Here is an 18,379-nt window from a genome sequence, read left to right on the forward strand (position 1 = left end):
TTGCTTCAGTTAGAACTTGCTCATCAGTGGGCAGACTTGACCTTTTTCTGTGATATGCAAATAAAATTGGAAATTCCCGAAGAATGTTTGACGTTCTATTGCAGGTAAAGGGTACATTTCCAGAGGTCTCAATAAGCAACGTTTCAGGGCACCGTTGACTTGTTTTCTAAGGTAAACATTTCGGGGCTTCCCGTCTGCGTTTCTGCTTCATTATTTAGTGGGTCTCTGACGACGAAGCAGGTATTTTGGATGGAAGTGCCAAGTTCCTCTTGCTGCATTATTGTTCCAGGTTAGTGACTCGCTAGGCTGTGAAACAGAGACGTGGATGTCGCACACGCAGTATACACTTATTAAAACAAGTTGGCAATGGCCATTCTCTTATTCGTCCTGATCGGTTACCTTTTCATTTGCGTACTGTTTGCTTTTACAATAATTTTTTGATTTATTTTTTCTTTTGAGTATTGAGCAGCTTTCTTCAAGGTGACATATGAATGTGGTTTCAGTATGAAAGCACGTCAACGAAATAAGAGTCTGTTTTACCTTCTTCCTCTTTCACCAGAACACAGCGGAACTGTGCATGGCCGCCTCATGCCACAGAGCACTTGGAGGAAGCATGGGCGTTCATTAAGACGCTGCTGGGTTATTTTTAATTTTTAACCAAAAGTCATACAAAATATTCATAGACCATAATGCCATATTACAAAGATCTTGGTACATCCCACACAGTAACCTAATATTTGTTGTCAAGTTCAGGTTTCCTTTCACTAAGTGGGAAATCGAATCAAAGGCAGGCTTCCATATGGTTTTTAAACCCATGTCAGATCAGCATCTCCAGATTGGTGGTTATCTCCAGTACACATCAGAACCTGAGTAGACATGTACAGTACTATTTTCCCAAAATGATGCTAAAGAATGTTTTAACCACTTCAAGACCAGGTGTTTAGACCCCCTTCCTGGCCAGGCCATTTTTCAGTATTCAGCGCTGCGGTACTTTGACTGACGTTTATTCCGTCATGCAACACTTGTCCCTATTGGAGAGATTCCCAGAGCCTATGTTCAACACTAGGGGAGGGGGGTAGCAGATAAAAATCCAACAAATTATAGTATTGTCAGCTCCAGGGTTTCCATAAACATCATAAAGAAAAAATTCCCCTTAGCACTAAGGAAATCCCTAGGTGGAGCTGATTAAGAATATCGTAACAGATAAATTCTTTACAAAAGTATTTAATGAAGTAGAAAAATATAAACACATAAATCACACAACACGAGCAATTAAAACTTTAAAAGATCATGAAGACTAGCCTGCAACAGCTATATGTGCGTGCATAAATCGTGACAGGATTTATTATAGTTACCCCTCCTGGGTGTCGAGCGGTCAGTGATGGATCAAATGCTGGAAAAAATGAATGCAGCTTTTGATTTAGGACAAAAGTCCATTCAATGAAATATTTCTCTGACAATCCAGACGGGTTTCACAGCCGGTTCAGGGTTACTTATTAACCTCTCTGAATCCCTGAAAGACAATTGTATCCGTTTGTTGTTACCAAGGTAGCAGCCGTTTCAGGAGGACATTTCAAATGTGCAGCTGACAATGAAATTCCCATCAGATCCTTTTCATGTAGTAAAGTTGTTACATCTTTGACAGTTTCCAAATGTGTCTCTTTTGTAGTGCGGCCGCACCAACTCACTGTATGAGGAGACAGGAAACACTTTGTATCCAAGCTTTTGATCCCGTTACCATCTATTGACATCCAAGCAGTATAGCTCGATCCGCTCTAAGGGTTTCATCAGGCCGTGCTTTGGCCATAAGTACAGCATATAATGCAAAGCTGTGGAAGGAGCTCCAGACACGCTATCCCTTACGCGTTTCCCCCCAGCAAAGTGGGGCTGTTCCGGTGTGAGGAACACAAGGCAACCAAAATACCATTTGTCAATTAAGGGATGCAATAAGTCTTTAACATTTTGGGTCATTCTGCACCTACAGGAGGGTTAGACATTGGCAAACAAAGAAACTGTAGGTTAGTCCAGGATAACTTCTCTTACTACCAGCGTTACCAGTGTAATAGGAGTATGGATATCTATTTTGCTTTCTACAGCTCTGCTCGGTTGAAGACTAAACAAAGTATGTGTGGGGTTTTTCTTTATATATTTTTTTTTCTCTACATTTTCTGCTGGACTTTTTCTCTACATTTCTGCTGGACTTTTTCTCTCCACTTGCAGCTATCTGGTGCATTGGTCCTCAGCCTGACCTCCTGAAGTAGAGATAGAACTGACTGATAAATGGACAGCAGATGGCGTTTACAAGTGTATATAATTAGGGCTGCAACCAACTTATCGATAATGAGAATTAATTGTCAACTATTTTCATTATCGATTTAGATGTTTGGACCCCCTAGCTCTCTCCTCCACGCTGGGAGGAGGGTACAGCAAGCTTTGGGCAGGTGCAATAGCCAAATGTCTTTTGCAATTTGAAATAGCCAATAGCAGACTTGTTATTGCACCCGCCCACTACCTGCTGTACTTACATTCAGCTGCCATCTGCGGAATCTTGTCTGAAGCTATTCAAGCGCCATGTGCTTACAATACAATTATTACCAAAAAATATATATAAAAGGTGGGGAAAAAATTAAATTTTCGGTTTCGGCCTGACAAATTCTGCTCCGGGAGGTGCATTGCAGTGCCATTCATTTCAGTGGCACCCCAAAGGCGTTGCACGCACTGGAACGCACAGTACCCCAATGCTGTGCATTCCAGTGCAGTGCGATTGCAAAAAATTGTGTGTGCATTTTTATTCTGAAGTAAACTTTGTTTGTAACACTGCATTTTGTGTATCATTTTTTTATTTTTTTTATTTTAAGAATGGTATCTATTTTTTTTTTTCTTCATCTGATTAATTGAAAAAATAATCGTCCAACTAATTGATTTATGAAAATTAGGGATGCACCGATACTAATATCGATATTGGTGCCGATCCCGAGTATTTGGGCAAGTGCTCGTACTCGCCCAAATGCTCCAATGCCTAGCCCGATACTTCCTGTAGCAGGAAGCCGGGCAGTGCGTCATTACACGCTGCCCGGTTTCCTGATTGGCCTGGAAGCGGCTCCATGCTCTCTCGTCACTTGTGATTAGAAGCGTGTAATGACGCAGCGCCCGGCATTCTGATTGGCCGGGAAGCTGGCTTCATGCTCCTTCGTCATCTCATGACGAGGGAGCATGGAGCCGGCCATGGATCAGGCTTCCCGATTGGCCAGCCAGGCGGCTCCGGCTGGGTACCGGGAGAAGGCCGCGTTCTGGCTGGAGAGGCCCCCGGGGGTGACAGGCTGGACATACCAAGGTAAGAGGGGACAGACTTTCTTGTTAATACTTCTTTTATGCTCTGTCACTGACAATTTGTGCTCCCCTTCATCCCTGTCTGTGTACTGGTGTGCAAAGGGTTATTGGAGGTTATTATCATGACAGATTCTGGCACAATGTTGGTCAATTGTAACTTGCACTTATTTTTCCCATTGAATGTTAATGTTGTCTTACCTCCTACATACAAATGCTTGTTGTTTATCACATGCCTCTTTGGTTTCCTTGTGGGAAGTGTTATTCCAAGTGCTGTTTTTCTCCTAAAGCACTAACATTAGTAAATTACATGTGTTGTTTGCACAGTGTGGGTCACCTAGCAGGATGCCTTGTAAAGGTGTTACAGGAGCGCCAACCAGAACTACACATAAACAAGAGAGACGTGCTGTGTGTCCAGATCGCAGGACTGTGCCATGATTTGGGTACGTGTGTGTGTGTGTGTGTGTGTGTGTTTGTGTCTGTGTGTCATGTTGCTTCATTCCTACAGCACTTTACAAGCTACATAAAACCATTCACAACATGAGAGTCCAAAGTCCAAATCACATACCCTCCAGGACCAGTTATGAGCTGAAGAAAGCTAGCTTAGTATATCTTTTATACCACCGCAGGGAAAAAAAAGTTGAATGCATGGAAGTTCCCTTCACCAACAAAGGGTCTGCTAAACTGCTCAGCAACTGTAGAGATAAGATATCAACCACCAAGAAGTGTTTTCAGTAGCTAGGCCAAAACAGGAAGCTGAGACTGAAATTGTAATGGGCATAAGCCCTGTCGGTAAAGAGTTTTTGCAATGCTAAATGTGTCTGTGGTTTCTGTTTTAGGTCATGGACCGTTTTCGCATATGTTTGATGGGAGATTTATGCCTCTTGCTTGCCCAAATAAAAAGTTTAAAGTGAGTCTTAATTTTCTTTTGCTTTCTAACTTGTTCAGTTTCTTGCTATGCTTTACCATGGGTTGCAATTAATGCTCATAAATTAGATCCCACGTGGCACATTTTAAAGAGGGACAATCAAGCTAATGAGAGATATTATGTATGTGTGGTGTGAGATATATAATTTATTATGTATGTATCAAAAAAAAAATCCCATAGCGCCATCCTTCACATTACATGGGGAGGCAGGTTTACTGATTGTCAGTCTCTCCACTGCTGAGGCCATAACTGTCATTAATGGCAAATTTGGGAACTATCTATCAAATTAATGGCAATATGTTGTTGTACAAACACCCACTTACACATGTATACCATCATTGTTCCTTCTTTGTCACACACGTAGGAGCACTAATGTCCTTTGTCGCACAGGACATACATGAACTCATTTTATGGATGTGATCTTTGTCTTTTTTCAGCATGAATCTGCTTCTGTGAAGATGTTTTACCACCTTGTCCAGTCCAACAAACTGGAGAGCATTATGAAGGAATATGGACTCCGCTTGCCTGAAGACCTAAAATTTATAGCGGAACAAATCTCTGGCCCTTTGTATACTGATGCAGAAGTAAATCCTTCCCCAGTAAGTAATACAAATGTATTTTATTTTTACTGTGGTTGGGATGAATCTTTCCCCGGGGGCTTGTACATACTGCAGCTTGTCTTTTGGTATCTGTTAGATCAAACCGAGGTCAGTGCAGCAAAATTTCCTTTGCAGGTCTTTTTGCGGAACTTATTGGATTAATTAAGTAAATTTTTTTTTAAAAACTAGTCATTCCAGATATCAGCCTCCTAAGGCTGTGCTGCCAACCATAATATAAACTAAGGGTCCATTCACGCTTTTCCAGTCTGTGAATGTATTAAGGCAGCCTGCTCATTTGAATTGGTTGACAACAGACCCTAAATTGTGCAGTTTATATTTTTGGTGCATGTTTACAGCTTTCTGTTGTATGTGCTACCAAATTTTGCAAGGTTACATCTGTTTGTGTTTAAAAATTAGACTCGGGAATGGCCTTATGAAGGCCGAACAGAAGAGAAAAGCTTCCTGTATGAGATTGTGGCAAACAAAACAAACGGCATCGATGTGGATAAATGGGATTACTTTGCCAGGTATTCACATATCTTGGACTAACTAGAAGACATTTTATGTATCTGTGGACAGCTTGAGCTGCAGGATGTAAGGCTAAAAAGGTTTTTCTCTGGGTTTATCCCTTCCTACTTCCCAAATCTCAATATTGGTCAGCAATGCAAACCATAACATTTAAGGGACTAGCAAAGTGCAAACCAGATCTTGGGAGGTCTGTCTGCAGAGTTCCTGAGCTTTCAGGATAGCAGGGTGCTCTCAAAGGTCGATGTATGTGCCCACACCTCAGTGTGCCTGCATTTTTATTTTTCCCTACTGTCACTTTGGTTGTTTTAAATGGCTACTGGTTTGGTTTAAAGAATAACTCCAGCTTGTAGAACAAATAACCCCTGCAGTGGGTCTGCACTGCAAGGGCTAACCGCTTGTTTTTCTCTTGGGGTGATAATAAAGAAGAAATACTTGCCCGATTTCTGGGTTCCGCCTGACTGCTAGACTTATCCCTGCAGACACTTCTCTCCGTGGCTTCAGCGGTCTAAGGACCCTTTATTTCATCATGTCTAATGCAAGTGTATTGAGCATGAAGACGTCAAGTGACATTCCACAGCCAGATCGGATGGGTGGGGAGGGGAGGGGCTTAGGTGAGCAATCACTGCCACAGGACCAAGGATTGGGTGAGTGTTCTTTATTATTGTTAACTCGTGCAGGGGGAGCCCCACTGCAAGGGTTAACTTTTTCTACAAGCTGGAGTTCTTTAATCACTGCAGCAGCCTTGATCTTGGTACTGATTTTTATAGCCAGCGAAGGCTGTCACATACAAGCATTTGTTTATGTTTTTTTAACTTAAAGGAGAACTATGAGGTGAGTAAAAATCACTCACCCTCATAGTTCGAGTCGACGTGTGACAATGAAACTGTCACACGTCGGCTCAATTGATCGGAAAGTGAGCGAACGAATACCGTCGCTCGCTCACTCACTTCTCGATCATCTCCCTGCAAAGAGCGGTGACTTCAGTTACGGCTCCCTGCAAGGATTCTCCTCTCCGATCCTCCAGCACTGACTGGAGAAACGGACAGGGGAGAGGGCGGGCACTGGCCTCTAGATAGGCAGAGCCAGCTTTCACTCATACAGCTGGGTGGATCTCGACAGTATTGTTGGGATCCGTCCCGGCTGCGTCGGTCTCAGTATACCGTGAGCTGTAGCTGGTGATATACTGAGCTTAGGGTCACGGGGAGGAAGCTAGTATATGTGCTCCCGTGACCCTAAAGAGAACTATGGGGAAAAACACTTACTCCATAGTTCTTTTTTAAGGTGAGCTCTAGATAATCATTTTATATATTGTCAATAAAATGTTATAATGTCTCACCTGTGGCAAGCTTTGGTTAAATTTTGTATGACTAACTTCTAATAATACGGTGCTATAAAACAATGAGTTTATTCAACATCAAAATAAGTACATATATATCACATTTTTATTGTTGTATAGCATCTATCAGAAGTTTATTAGCTAGATTGGAGACCTTATTGTAAAACTTAAAATGTATTTAAACCCTAACTACGGTATAAACTTCTCTTATTTGCTTCTTTTTTGCTCTGTTTAAATATACCATTGAAAGAATTTAGCTCTTGTTATGGAAATGTGATAAACCTGTTGAAGACGGTGCATCCTGTGTCGGAGTATTGCCAGTCTTTTAAAAATGCCATTTTGTGTCTGATTATTCAACATATCTCTTTTCCCGCAGGGACTGCCATCACCTGGGTATTCAAAATAATTTTGATTATAAGCGATATCTCAAATTTGTCCGCGTCTGTAAGGTTGATGACAAGAAGCACATATGTACGAGGGAAAAGGTAACTCCCTGTCCTTGTATGTACTTCATCTGTGACATTGATATATATATATATATATATAACACGATCTGAGATATTTGTTAAACACAAACCTGAGCTCTTGATCATGTACAGCATGTATGATCATCTGCCAGTGCATATGTAATATATTTAAATTTGTGTGTCTGTATATGACATATACAGTAGCGTGCAGTCGTTTATTTTTATTTTTTTTCCCTCGTATGTTTTAGGAAGTCGGGAATCTGTATGATATGTTTCATACCCGGAACTGTCTTCATCGGAGGGCCTACCAACATAAAGTTAGCAACATCATTGAGACAATGTAAAGCAATCCTTTTTTTTTTTATAAATATATTCTATGTTTTGTTTTGTTTTTTTAACCTCCTGTTTTTATTTAATATCTGCACTACACAAGGAATTTTACGAAGACTTACAAAAGTGATAAAGAAATAGCCATAAAGAGAAAAAGTGCCATAAATAGCAGTGATTCAAAACAAACTGCTTCTCATCTCTCCCCCCCCCCCCCCCCCACAATAAAATAAGGCTGTGTCTATTTAATTTCATTAAGAGTATTGAAGCTGCAATCAGTGCATAGTGGATATGATGCATAGGCGCCTGCATTGTATACATTCCATCCCCAAGTCCATGTAGAGATGCAGACCTTCTGCTATGGGGCTAGAGAAAGTAGACTATAGACTACAAATGCAGTGGGAAAGCTTTACAAAATGGAGGAGACAGTACAGTTTCAGCACAATAGGATTAGGAGGGCCTGCTCGTGAGAGCTTACAATCTAGTAGGAGGGGAAATGAAAACGTATGCTATATATTAGGGAAGCACAAATATGAAAAACAATTAATTTTATTCAGTACTCGCCGGTACTGAATACCGATACCGGAAGTCCCATTAAGGAAGCCGGTTGGCGTTTAATGACTAGCCGCCCAGCTTCCTGATATCAGAAGTTCCGGTATCAGGATAGTCATTGGAAGCATTTGGGGGCGAGTAAGAGTACCTGCCCAAATACCTGGTATCGGCACAGATACTAGTATTGTTGCATTCCTAATAATTGGTATTTAAGGTTGCACCTGGTGTAAAACGGGTTTTCTTTTAATAACATTTTTGAATATTCCTCAACACCTAACTTTTTTTGTTGTTTTATGTATATAAAAGACCTTAACTTAACGTAACCCTGTCTGTCTAAACGCAGGTCCCTGCAATAGAAAGGCTATTGTACTCCCCTCTCTGCCACTTTGTTTTCCAGTCAAATATTGTGATCATGCAGGGGGATAATTTCTCCCCTTTTTTTTTTTTCTTTTCTTTTTTTTTATTGATCTTTTATTTCTTAATACTTGCACTGATGCAGGTGCTTCATCTGGACTATGGAATGAAAGAACAGAATCCAATTAACAATGTGCGGTTTTATTGCAAGTCTGATCCGGACATCGCTGTAAAAATTATTAAAGAACAGGTAAGTTGATGATGTGTTAGGAATATTCCAATAAAGGAAATGTGACAGAATTTTATAACTGAAACCGTGTCATCTCAGGGGCGGGATTTCCTTTTACCGGGGTTTATGGGCTCAATACCTTTTTGTTCTTGTTTTACTAGTCCTAACCCTTCTAATTTTTGGATGTGTACATCATGGGTAGGCAACCTGGGCACTCCAGCTGTGGTAAAACTACAGGTCCCGTGATGTATTGCAAGATTCTGACAACCACAGGCAAAGTGTTAGAATAAAATGTAATGCAATTAGCATAAAGAAGTGTGTGCGAGAGTTTTATAATGTTATCACGCTTTGGTAAATGTGATAGTTTCTATCTCCTGATATTTGTTACTTGACATTCCCCCCTTCCCAGGTATCTCAGCTTCTTCCAGAGCATTTTGCTGAACAGATAATCCGCGTTTACTGTAAGAAGGACGACGAGAAGAGCCTGGAGGTTGCTAAAAGATACTTTGTACAATGGTGTATGGACCGAGACTTCTCCAAACCTCAGGTCTGTGATTGCGGTGGAGCTATTGACTGCCTTTGTCTTAACCTCCATGTTTTTTAGTAGGGACATTTGTTTTGCATGTAATAAAAATATTCATCAGTTTTTTTTGCAGGTCAGTGTATATGAATTATTTTGCAGTATTGGCTGAAATCAAAAGCTGGTTCTGTTTTCTCAGATTACTGGCATGTTGGATCGTTTGCTGGCATCTTGTCTCGGGGATGCCAGAGGCGAGACCTTCACCAGAATTTCAATTCTGTCCAACTGCCGGGGCTACAAAGACAAATTATGGTGTCACACTCCTCCACCGGATTCTCCATAATGTTTAATGAACGGTTATGGATTATAATTAGAAATCCTGCTGCAGGTGACTGAGGACTTTTAAAGCCCATTTCCACTTTTGCGGAGGTATTAAAAAAAAAAAAACCTATGCCAGCAATGTACACCAAGTCCACATGAAGCAGGCATATTGAGCTGATGTATATAAACACAGAAGAAGATGTCTAGTGATGGGGTCCAATGTGGAACCCACCTTAGCAACCAAACATTAAAGAGAGGGAATCCTCTGGACCCAGTAGAGGGCAAAAACAGGTCATTAATTACAGTGGAGGTGAGGTTGTAAGCCCAAGGCTTGCGGTTATGTGGTGCAAGCGGGAGGCAAACTCTGAATGCCTTTGGGCTTTACCGGACATAGTATGTGAAGACTAAGGTTGTCCTACATCTCTTGCCCTGATATGGGCACAAGAATCAGGAGGTTTGGACATGCAATTGTTAAAGCATGTAACCTATGGACGCATGGTTACAAAGAGTGACAATAAAAAACACACAATGGTTAGAGCGCACTCCTGTAGGACAACCACAGGTAGGGAGTTGATCTGCTAGGGGATGGTGTGCAAAGCTCCTCAATACAGGGGGAGGGACCCTGTGTATCACAATTCAAGACAAACAAAAACACTTTTCCTGAGGAGCGCAACTACCTATGATAAAAGTAATAGACCCAATGTGCTAAGCACTGTATGGGCACACATAGCTAGGGAAGATGCATATCAGTTAAAAATGCGGACACCCAAAAACTGGTTTGTCATGTGGAAAGAGACAAATGGTGACTTACAGTTGAGATGTGAGCCTATGTGCCCTGGTGTCTCTCACAGGATGCTCTCCAGGGTCTGTCTGATCCGATGTCCCCAGCTGGCATGTGGGAAGAGAGTGGGTGTTTGACCGGACCGGAAGAACAAAGTGTCAGCCGATGTCACCAGCTCAGCTGGCCAGGCTGAGCCGCGGCGGCTGAGACTGGAAAGCAGTGAGCTGCGATCGGCTCCGTGACCCCGGACTCTATGCGTATTGTTGCTGCGTCAGATGGGGCTATCAGCGGAGTGCACAGAGATGGCCCAGTGCGTGAGACAGTGAGTGATCTATTAGGGGGGTAGATCTTGGTGCCTGCAGGATTCGGTGGCTACGCGTTTCGAGGAGGTTTCCTCTTTGTCAAGCCACAGAATGGTACAAACCACGGGAACCCGGTTCTCCACTTTAAAACTGACAGGGGGGGAGGAGTAAACGATCAGTTCATCATGTCATAGGCTACTGCTAAAACGGGGTAGGGCTTGTGTTTTGGGTTAATCGAGGGGGATGGACTCTCATCACAAGTCTCTATCAGACTTCTAGGACATGTTTCCTCGTCATTTAGCCAGCATAGCCTGTTTGGAGGAAAGATGTGTGACAGGGTAGTGTGGCCCATCTAGAAAGTCTGGCGTATTTCTCACTTACTCAGAGGGCTCAAAGGGCAATTCAAGTGAATCCTTAGAGGTATTAGTGTTTCTAAAACGTATAAATCTTTAATATGATTGACTGAAGATAAAAATAAATAAAAACATTATGGACAATATGATCTCCATAGGGATATAAAAGGTTTAATAGAAAATTGAATTGATCAGGTTAAAACAATTTAAAAAATTGTTTTAAAATTGTTTAAAAGGCCAGCGCCAGTGTGTGCGCGGCTCGCAAACCTGCGCAGGCTGTATTCGCATTCACATCCAAGATGCACTTGCACCTATTTTCGTTTTAAACCTGCAACATTGTTGCTAATGACACCATGCTCTGCTGAAACATGAGATGAAGGGGGGGGGGGGTTTTGGAAGTGGAAAAGGGGGGGAAAATTGGGAAGGGAGAAGGGCAAGGAGCCGGATTGTTGGTAAGATGGTGCTGATAGCCTATAATCACAAAGGCCAAAATTATTTGGGGAGATGGCAGGTGCCTGAAATGAACGGCTCGGTCCTACTAAGTTCTTTACATTTTTAGCTTTTCTGAAATTGATGGCAGGATTGCAGGGTAAATTGGGGCCCAATCTAGGGTCTTTCTGTAGAATATGCCAGTGTTTATTAATTACCTTTTGGATGGTTTTGAAGCTATTGTTGAATGTAGTGATGAATCTAATGTCGTTGGAATCAGTTTGTCCATCACTCTTCCTGTTTGTCATTGGTGATGGTTTGAGATATTTGGAATAGGCGTCGGTGATAAGTTCTTCAGGGTAGTCCTTCTCTCTCAATTTTTGGAGGAGAAGTTGGCTGGATGTTATGTAATCAGTGTTTAGTGTACAATTTCTTCTCAACCTGCAGAATTGACTCCTTGGGATATTGTTTTTCCACCGGGGGTGGTGGCAGCTGTTATAATGGAGATAGGAGTTACCCCCGGTGGATTTGACATGGTTGTTGGTGACGATTTTATGGCCTATGGAGTACAACTCCAAGTCTAGAAACACCAATCGTGTGGTATTGACTTCATGTGTAAAGGAGAGTCCGAACTTATTGTTACAATGTAACAAAAATTCAGAGAGACTCTCGGGTGGACCGTCCCAAATGATAAGAATATCATCAATGTATCTACCGTAGTATGCAAGTTTTGTTAGCATAGGGGTTGTTCGTCCCGATATGGAGAGCTTCCCAATGGCCCATCGTCAGGTTAGCGTAACTCGGGGCGTAGTTGGCCCCCATGGCCGTCCCCTGTGTCTGGAGATAGAACTTTCCCAGGAAGGAGAAGTAATTGTGTGTTAGTGTGAAATTGGTGCAACCTAGGAGGAACTGGACTTGATTGTAATTTGATTGTGGATTGACTGAGAAAGAATTGTAGAGCGTTCAAACCCACTACATGGGGGATAGAGGTATAGAGGGAACTTACATCTAAGGACACCCAACTGTACTTGGGGTCCCAAGTGTAACTTGACAGAATGCTAATGAGGTGACCCAAGTCTTTGATGTAGGACGGTAATGAGAAAACTATGGGTTGAAAGAAGTGGTCTATGTACCTGGAAAGACCGCTGGTTAAGCTGTTAGTGCTTGCAATAATAGGGCATCCTGGGGGGTTGGTGCTGTCCTTATGAATCTTTGGTAAGTGGTAAAAGTATGGCGTACTGGGATGTTGTGGTTGTAAGAAGCCCTTTTCTTTTTAATTGATGATGCCTTTAGCATGGGCTGGGCCTACTAGATCCTCCAGTTCTTTAGAAAAAGCCAATAGAGGGTCTGAGGGGAGAGGTTTGTCAGAGAGTAATCTCGTAGCCTCTTGGATGTACGTGGAACGGTCCTGAATTATAATTCCTCCTCCCTTGTCAGCTTGTTTGATCCCTATCTCCTGATTCCTTTCTAAATCCTTCAGCGCTCTATTCTCAAGTGGGGAAAGATTATTATGGTGTTTTGCCTTTTTGCATACCTCCAAAAGATCCGCGTAGAACACATGGTAAAACGTGTCCACAAACGGACCCTTGGAGTGTATGGGAAAGAAAGTCGATTTGGGTCTGAAGGTGGTGTGGATGATGTCCGGATTGCAAAGATGTTCAAAGTCTAGTTCCAAAAAGGAATGCTGATCGCCTAAATCATATAGGGTTTGTTATATATCCCCGTCCTTGTCATCGAAGATGTCAACCACAAGCTTTAGTTCTGAGGGAAAACTGGGAGATGTAACAGCAGAAGGTCTTTTTGTAATGGTGTTGGAATAGTGTCTCCTAAGGGTCAGTAACCTGATGAATTTGTTGAGATCCTTAAAGAGGGTAAATGGATCAGGTTTGATGTCAGGAGCGAAATTCAAAGAGTGGTGAGTTCAGTTGGATCAAAGTGAGCAAAAAGACAGTCTCTCGAAGCTGAATAAGTGGCTGAGGTGCCACTCCCCTTAAACCATAACTAGAAACAAATGACCATAGAATGGGGGTTTTCAGGTGCAATGATATCATTTTAGTAAACTTCTTCTAAACATTCTCGTTTATTATCGTAAAACCCATTTTATACATCATATTATATCATATTAAAACCCATACATGTACATATTTTAGAAACCACCATGTGGCAGATATCCCTACAATCCTGCGGCTCTGGTCTATAGGAGAGGGTTTTCCCTGCACTGGGTGTTGCAATGAACGCCATGCAGCGAGTACAAACCAGAATAAAAATATATGGAAAAATGGACACGATATGTATATTATGTTATCATTGCGTTAATTTGTAAACTGTATTCATGATCAATTTTTGTTTGTAGCCTCAGAATCCGAATGCATCCAATCCTCCAATATGGCGCATGGGGGATTTTAGATATGTACATGTACGTGTCTTAATATTTATGACCATAGAGAATTTTTTTAGAAGTTTACTAAAATTGTACCATTGTGCCTGAAAAGCCCCATTCTATGCTTATTTGTTTGTTTCTTTTTCTGGATCAAACTGAGACTTGAATAGGAAATCCAAATGTCTATCATTATAGTCCCTAAAGGTAAAGGCCCAATCAACCACTGTGGTGTGAAGAACTGGAAGGTCCACACAAGTCTAGGACTGCTTGTCAGGGAATTTCCTATTAAAGGGACATCATCTGGAGGAAGGCTTGATTTGCATTGCAGGCTTCATAAAGGAACTTTCAAGCTTGGGGGATATAGGAAAGGTCTTTTCAGCAGCATGATCTTAAAAGACTCTATATCCAATATAACAGGTTGATCCTTCAGATGCGTAGCAAAGCGTACAGCATCATCCAGAATGGACACAACAATTTACATATCTGAATAGTCAGCAACTTGGTCAAATGCAGATTCTGTGGGAGTAGGCTATGAAGCAGTGGCATAACAATTGCCATAGCGGCCGGTATGGGGCCCGGGCTCAGGGGGGCTCGGCCAGGGCTGCCTGGGTCGCTATGGCATGTGGTGCTGGCTGTCAGACGCAGCTCAGCAGTGGCCACGGCGCATTTCTCCTCATAGCCGCTGCAGAGCTGTGTCAGTGACAGCCAGCCGCTGCGGCAGATGAGGGCGGTGTACGGAATGGAGGAGGCGGTGCCTGCCTCCTCTTACATCACTGGCCAGCGACCTAAGAGCAGGTGGGGCCAGATGAGCAAAAAGACAGTCTCTCGAAGCTGAATAAGTGGCTGAGGTGCCACTCCCCTTAAACCATAACTAGAAACAAATGACCATAGAATGGGGGTTTTCAGGTGCAATGATATCATTTTAGTAAACTTCTTCTAAACATTCTCGTTTATTATCGTAAAACCCATTTTATACATCATATTATATCATATTAAAACCCATACATGTACATATTTTAGAAACCACCATGTGGCAGATATCCCTACAATCCTGCGGCTCTGGTCTATAGGAGAGGGTTTTCCCTGCACTGGGTGTTGCAATGAACGCCATGCAGCGAGTACAAACCAGAATAAAAATATATGGAAAAATGGACACGATATGTATATTATGTTATCATTGTGTTAATTTGTAAACTGTATTCATGATCAATTTTTGTTTGTAGCCTCAGAATCCGAATGCATCCAATCCTCCAATATGGCGCATGGGGGATTTTAGATATGTACATGTACGTGTCTTAATATTTATGACCATAGAGAATTTTTTTAGAAGTTTACTAAAATTGTACCATTGTGCCTGAAAAGCCCCATTCTATGCTTATTTGTTTGTTTCTTTTTCTGGATCAAACTGAGACTTGAATAGGAAATCCAAATGTCTATCATTATAGTCCCTAAAGGTAAAGGCCCAATCAACCACTGTGGTGTGAAGAACTGGAAGGTCCACACAAGTCTAGGACTGCTTGTCAGGGAATTTCCTATTAAAGGGACATCATCTGGAGGAAGGCTTGATTTGCATTGCAGGCTTCATAAAGGAACTTTCAAGCTTGGGGGATATAGGAAAGGTCTTTTCAGCAGCATGATCTTAAAAAGACTCTATATCCAATAGAACAGGTTGATCCTTCAGATGCGTAGCAAAGCGTACAGCATCATCCAGAATGGACACAACAATTTACATATCTGAATAGTCAGCAACTTGGTCAAATGCAGATTCTGTGGGAGTAGGCTATGAAGCAGTGGCATAACAATTGCCATAGCGGCCGGTATGGGGCCCGGGCTCAGGGGGGCTCGGCCAGGGCTGCCTGGGTCGCTATGGCATGTGGTGCTGGCTGTCAGACGCAGCTCAGCAGTGGCCACGGCGCATTTCTCCTCATAGCCGCTGCAGAGCTGTGTCAGTGACAGCCAGCCGCTGCGGCAGATGAGGGCGGTGTACGGAATGGAGGAGGCGGTGCCCGCCTCATCTTACGTCGCTGGCCAGCAACCTAAGAGCAGGTGGGGCCAGTGATGTAAGAGAAGGCGGGGCCCGTCGATAGCAGAGGAGGCCGGGGATGGAACAGGAGTCGGGGCCCGGCGACCACAGAGGCGCTGACAGGTAAAAGATCTCGGACCCTGCAGAGCCCACTATCGAGAGTCTATGGTGGGCTCGGCAGAGTCACTCTCCGCTGGGGCTTTGCAAGTGGCATAACTAGCAATCACGGGGCCCCATACAAAATTTTGCTATGGGGCCCTGTGATTTCTAGTTACGCCCCTGCTATGAAGTCTGTGATTCTGAATCGGTGACAATAGGGGGACTTGGGCACTCAGAGAGAAGAACCTTTTAGAAGCAGAACTAGGTTCTTTCACAGGATACAGGTGAACAGCGATCCAAAATGGAAGTATAGAAGGAGGTCACCCAATGCAGCAGGACTGTTTCCTGAATGGAGTAACAGTAAGAAACAACTGGTCCTTATATTGTAAAGTGCTCTGCTAACTGTTGGCGCTATAGAAATCCTGTATAATAGTAATGAGGAAAGGTCTAGCTTGCTCTCATACCCAGGCAGTAGGTGCTGCTATGGTTGTAAATGGCCGGAGGTGATCAACTCGCTAAACGCACAATTTTCCAACATTTGACCGGTCGATTCGTTATTTTTTTTAATCTGACCTTCCCTGCATTGCAATGGAGCAAGACAGGAGACCAGATGATCCACAATGTGCTTCAAGTAGTGGCTAGAAAACAGCTTCAGACCCCCACACAATGATATATGTTCTGAAAGCAGAGGCCGTGTAGAACAAAACAAAAAATGCTAGTTGCAATTTTTTTTATGTTGCACGGTATTTGCACAAGTGTTTATTAAATCAGTGTTTTTAGGATAAAATGCGCGAAAATAAAATTTAGTGCACATAAACAGAATACAATACCCAATTTTTTGGTAAAATATAAAAGACGGGGTCTCGTCGGGTAAATAGATACCAAACATGTCAAGCCTTAACCACTTCAAGACCAGGTGTTTACGCCCCCTTCCTGGCCAGGCCATTTTTCACTATTCAGCGCTGCGGTACTTTGACTGACGTTTATTCCGTCATGCAACGCTGTACTGAAATGAATTTTATACCCTTTTTTGGGGACAGATAGAGCTTTCTTTTGGTGGTATTTATTCACCACTGCGGTTTTAAATTTTTTTCTATATTTCAGAAAATTTACCAAAAATTTTACGGAAAAAATTATTGCCCAATTTTTTTGTAAAATATAAAAGTCGGCGTCACGTCCAGTTAAATAGACACCAAACATGTCATGCTTAAAAATTGCGCGCACCCGCAAAAAACTACAATACCCAGAATTGACCATAGGCGACGCTTTAAAAGCTTTTACCGCTCATCAGTTTAGTGTTATCAGTGATTGGCCCTAGACTTATTGCTCTAGCTGCGATGTTCGCAGCGATATGTAACATGTGCGGTGTAATGGGCGTAATCATCGTTTTCGCAGGTATGCGCACGTTTGCATGTGTGTATGTATGGGTGGGGGCTTTTTACAAATATTTTTTTTTTGTTTTTTTTTTGTTTTTTTCTTTTTTATGTGTGACTTTAATTTTATTTTGGAAACTATTTTTTTTTGCTTTTTTTTTTTTTTTTCACTTAGCAATAAAGTTATCACATACGGGGGCTAAGAAACCCCTCTATGTGATAGCAAAAGATGTGGCAGGTCCTCTTTATGGAGACATCAGGGGTCTCCAAGACCCCACGGCGACATTTGTAACGTGTAGCGCAATTTTCGTTTTTGCACGTAAGCGCACCGACGCATGTTTTCGTATGTGAGGGGCGGGGGATTTATCTTGTGTTATTTTAATTTTATTTTTAAACACTTTTTTTGTTCACACTAACAGCTAGCAAGCCCCCCTATGTAGTAGCAGATAGGGTGTGACAGGTCCCCTTCACTAGATAAAGGGTACAATTATTTTCAGGCTCTGGTGTTGACATGTCAGAATGGAATCCCTATTGTTGGATTTGTTTATCTTTAGTTGTAACATTTTGTATGTTTGTTTGGTTTTGTAGGTGAATCCTTTCTCCCGCTGACTAATGTGAACTTGGCACATCTCTGTTTTAGGATGGTGATGTAGTAGCTCCAGATATGACCCCACTGAAGGCCAGCTGGCGTGACAAAGAGGAGGAGAATATGGATCAGCAACACACAGAATCTCAGCACAAGTCCAGAATCGACCTCACTAAACGATTTTAGCAATTCCTGGGAAATGCAAACGTTGTCAATTCCTGGCTTTCTCATGACTGTGAGTGGAGGTGGAGACCGTAAGCCATTGCAAAATCCTCACCTCTGGAGATTCTAGGAATTGGGAAGTGACAAAGCTTTGTAGACTCCGCCCATATCAAGCTTTAGTGTCAAACTGCTGAGCATATGACCTGCTTTTTTTTTTTCTCAAAGAGAATTACAGCCCAACCTTTTTGTTTTATCATAGTTCTCTTTGGGGTCACAGGAGGACATACACTAATGTCCTCCTGTGATCCAAAACTTGGCATATAGCGGGCTATTGCCTGCTATATGCTAACAGCGTAGAGCCGCGCTGCAGCTGTGACAAACCCTGACAACATTGTCTGGATCC

General features: G+C 42.4%; 1 protein-coding gene across 1 annotated transcript in view; it reads left to right on the forward strand.

The window, feature by feature from the left end:
* Positions 1-18,008, forward strand: part of SAMHD1 (SAM and HD domain containing deoxynucleoside triphosphate triphosphohydrolase 1) — a 32,753-nt gene extending 14,745 nt beyond the window's left edge. The window contains exons 5-15 of the mRNA XM_018570655.1: positions 219-289; positions 3,655-3,770; positions 4,167-4,237; positions 4,693-4,869; positions 5,272-5,381; positions 7,095-7,203; positions 7,434-7,525; positions 8,160-8,202; positions 8,462-8,668; positions 9,057-9,194; positions 17,869-18,008. Of these exons, the coding sequence (XP_018426157.1) occupies positions 219-289; positions 3,655-3,770; positions 4,167-4,237; positions 4,693-4,869; positions 5,272-5,381; positions 7,095-7,203; positions 7,434-7,525; positions 8,160-8,202; positions 8,462-8,668; positions 9,057-9,194; positions 17,869-18,000 (1,266 nt within the window). The 3' untranslated portion in view covers positions 18,001-18,008. The remainder of the gene's footprint in view (positions 1-218; positions 290-3,654; positions 3,771-4,166; positions 4,238-4,692; positions 4,870-5,271; positions 5,382-7,094; positions 7,204-7,433; positions 7,526-8,159; positions 8,203-8,461; positions 8,669-9,056; positions 9,195-17,868) is intronic.
* The last annotated feature ends 371 nt before the right edge of the window (positions 18,009-18,379 follow it).

Source organism: Nanorana parkeri, unplaced genomic scaffold, assembly GCF_000935625.1.
Source record: "Nanorana parkeri isolate BGI_ZX_2015 unplaced genomic scaffold, ASM93562v1 scaffold1568, whole genome shotgun sequence".
In the NCBI taxonomy this organism is placed as follows: domain Eukaryota; kingdom Metazoa; phylum Chordata; class Amphibia; order Anura; family Dicroglossidae; genus Nanorana; species Nanorana parkeri.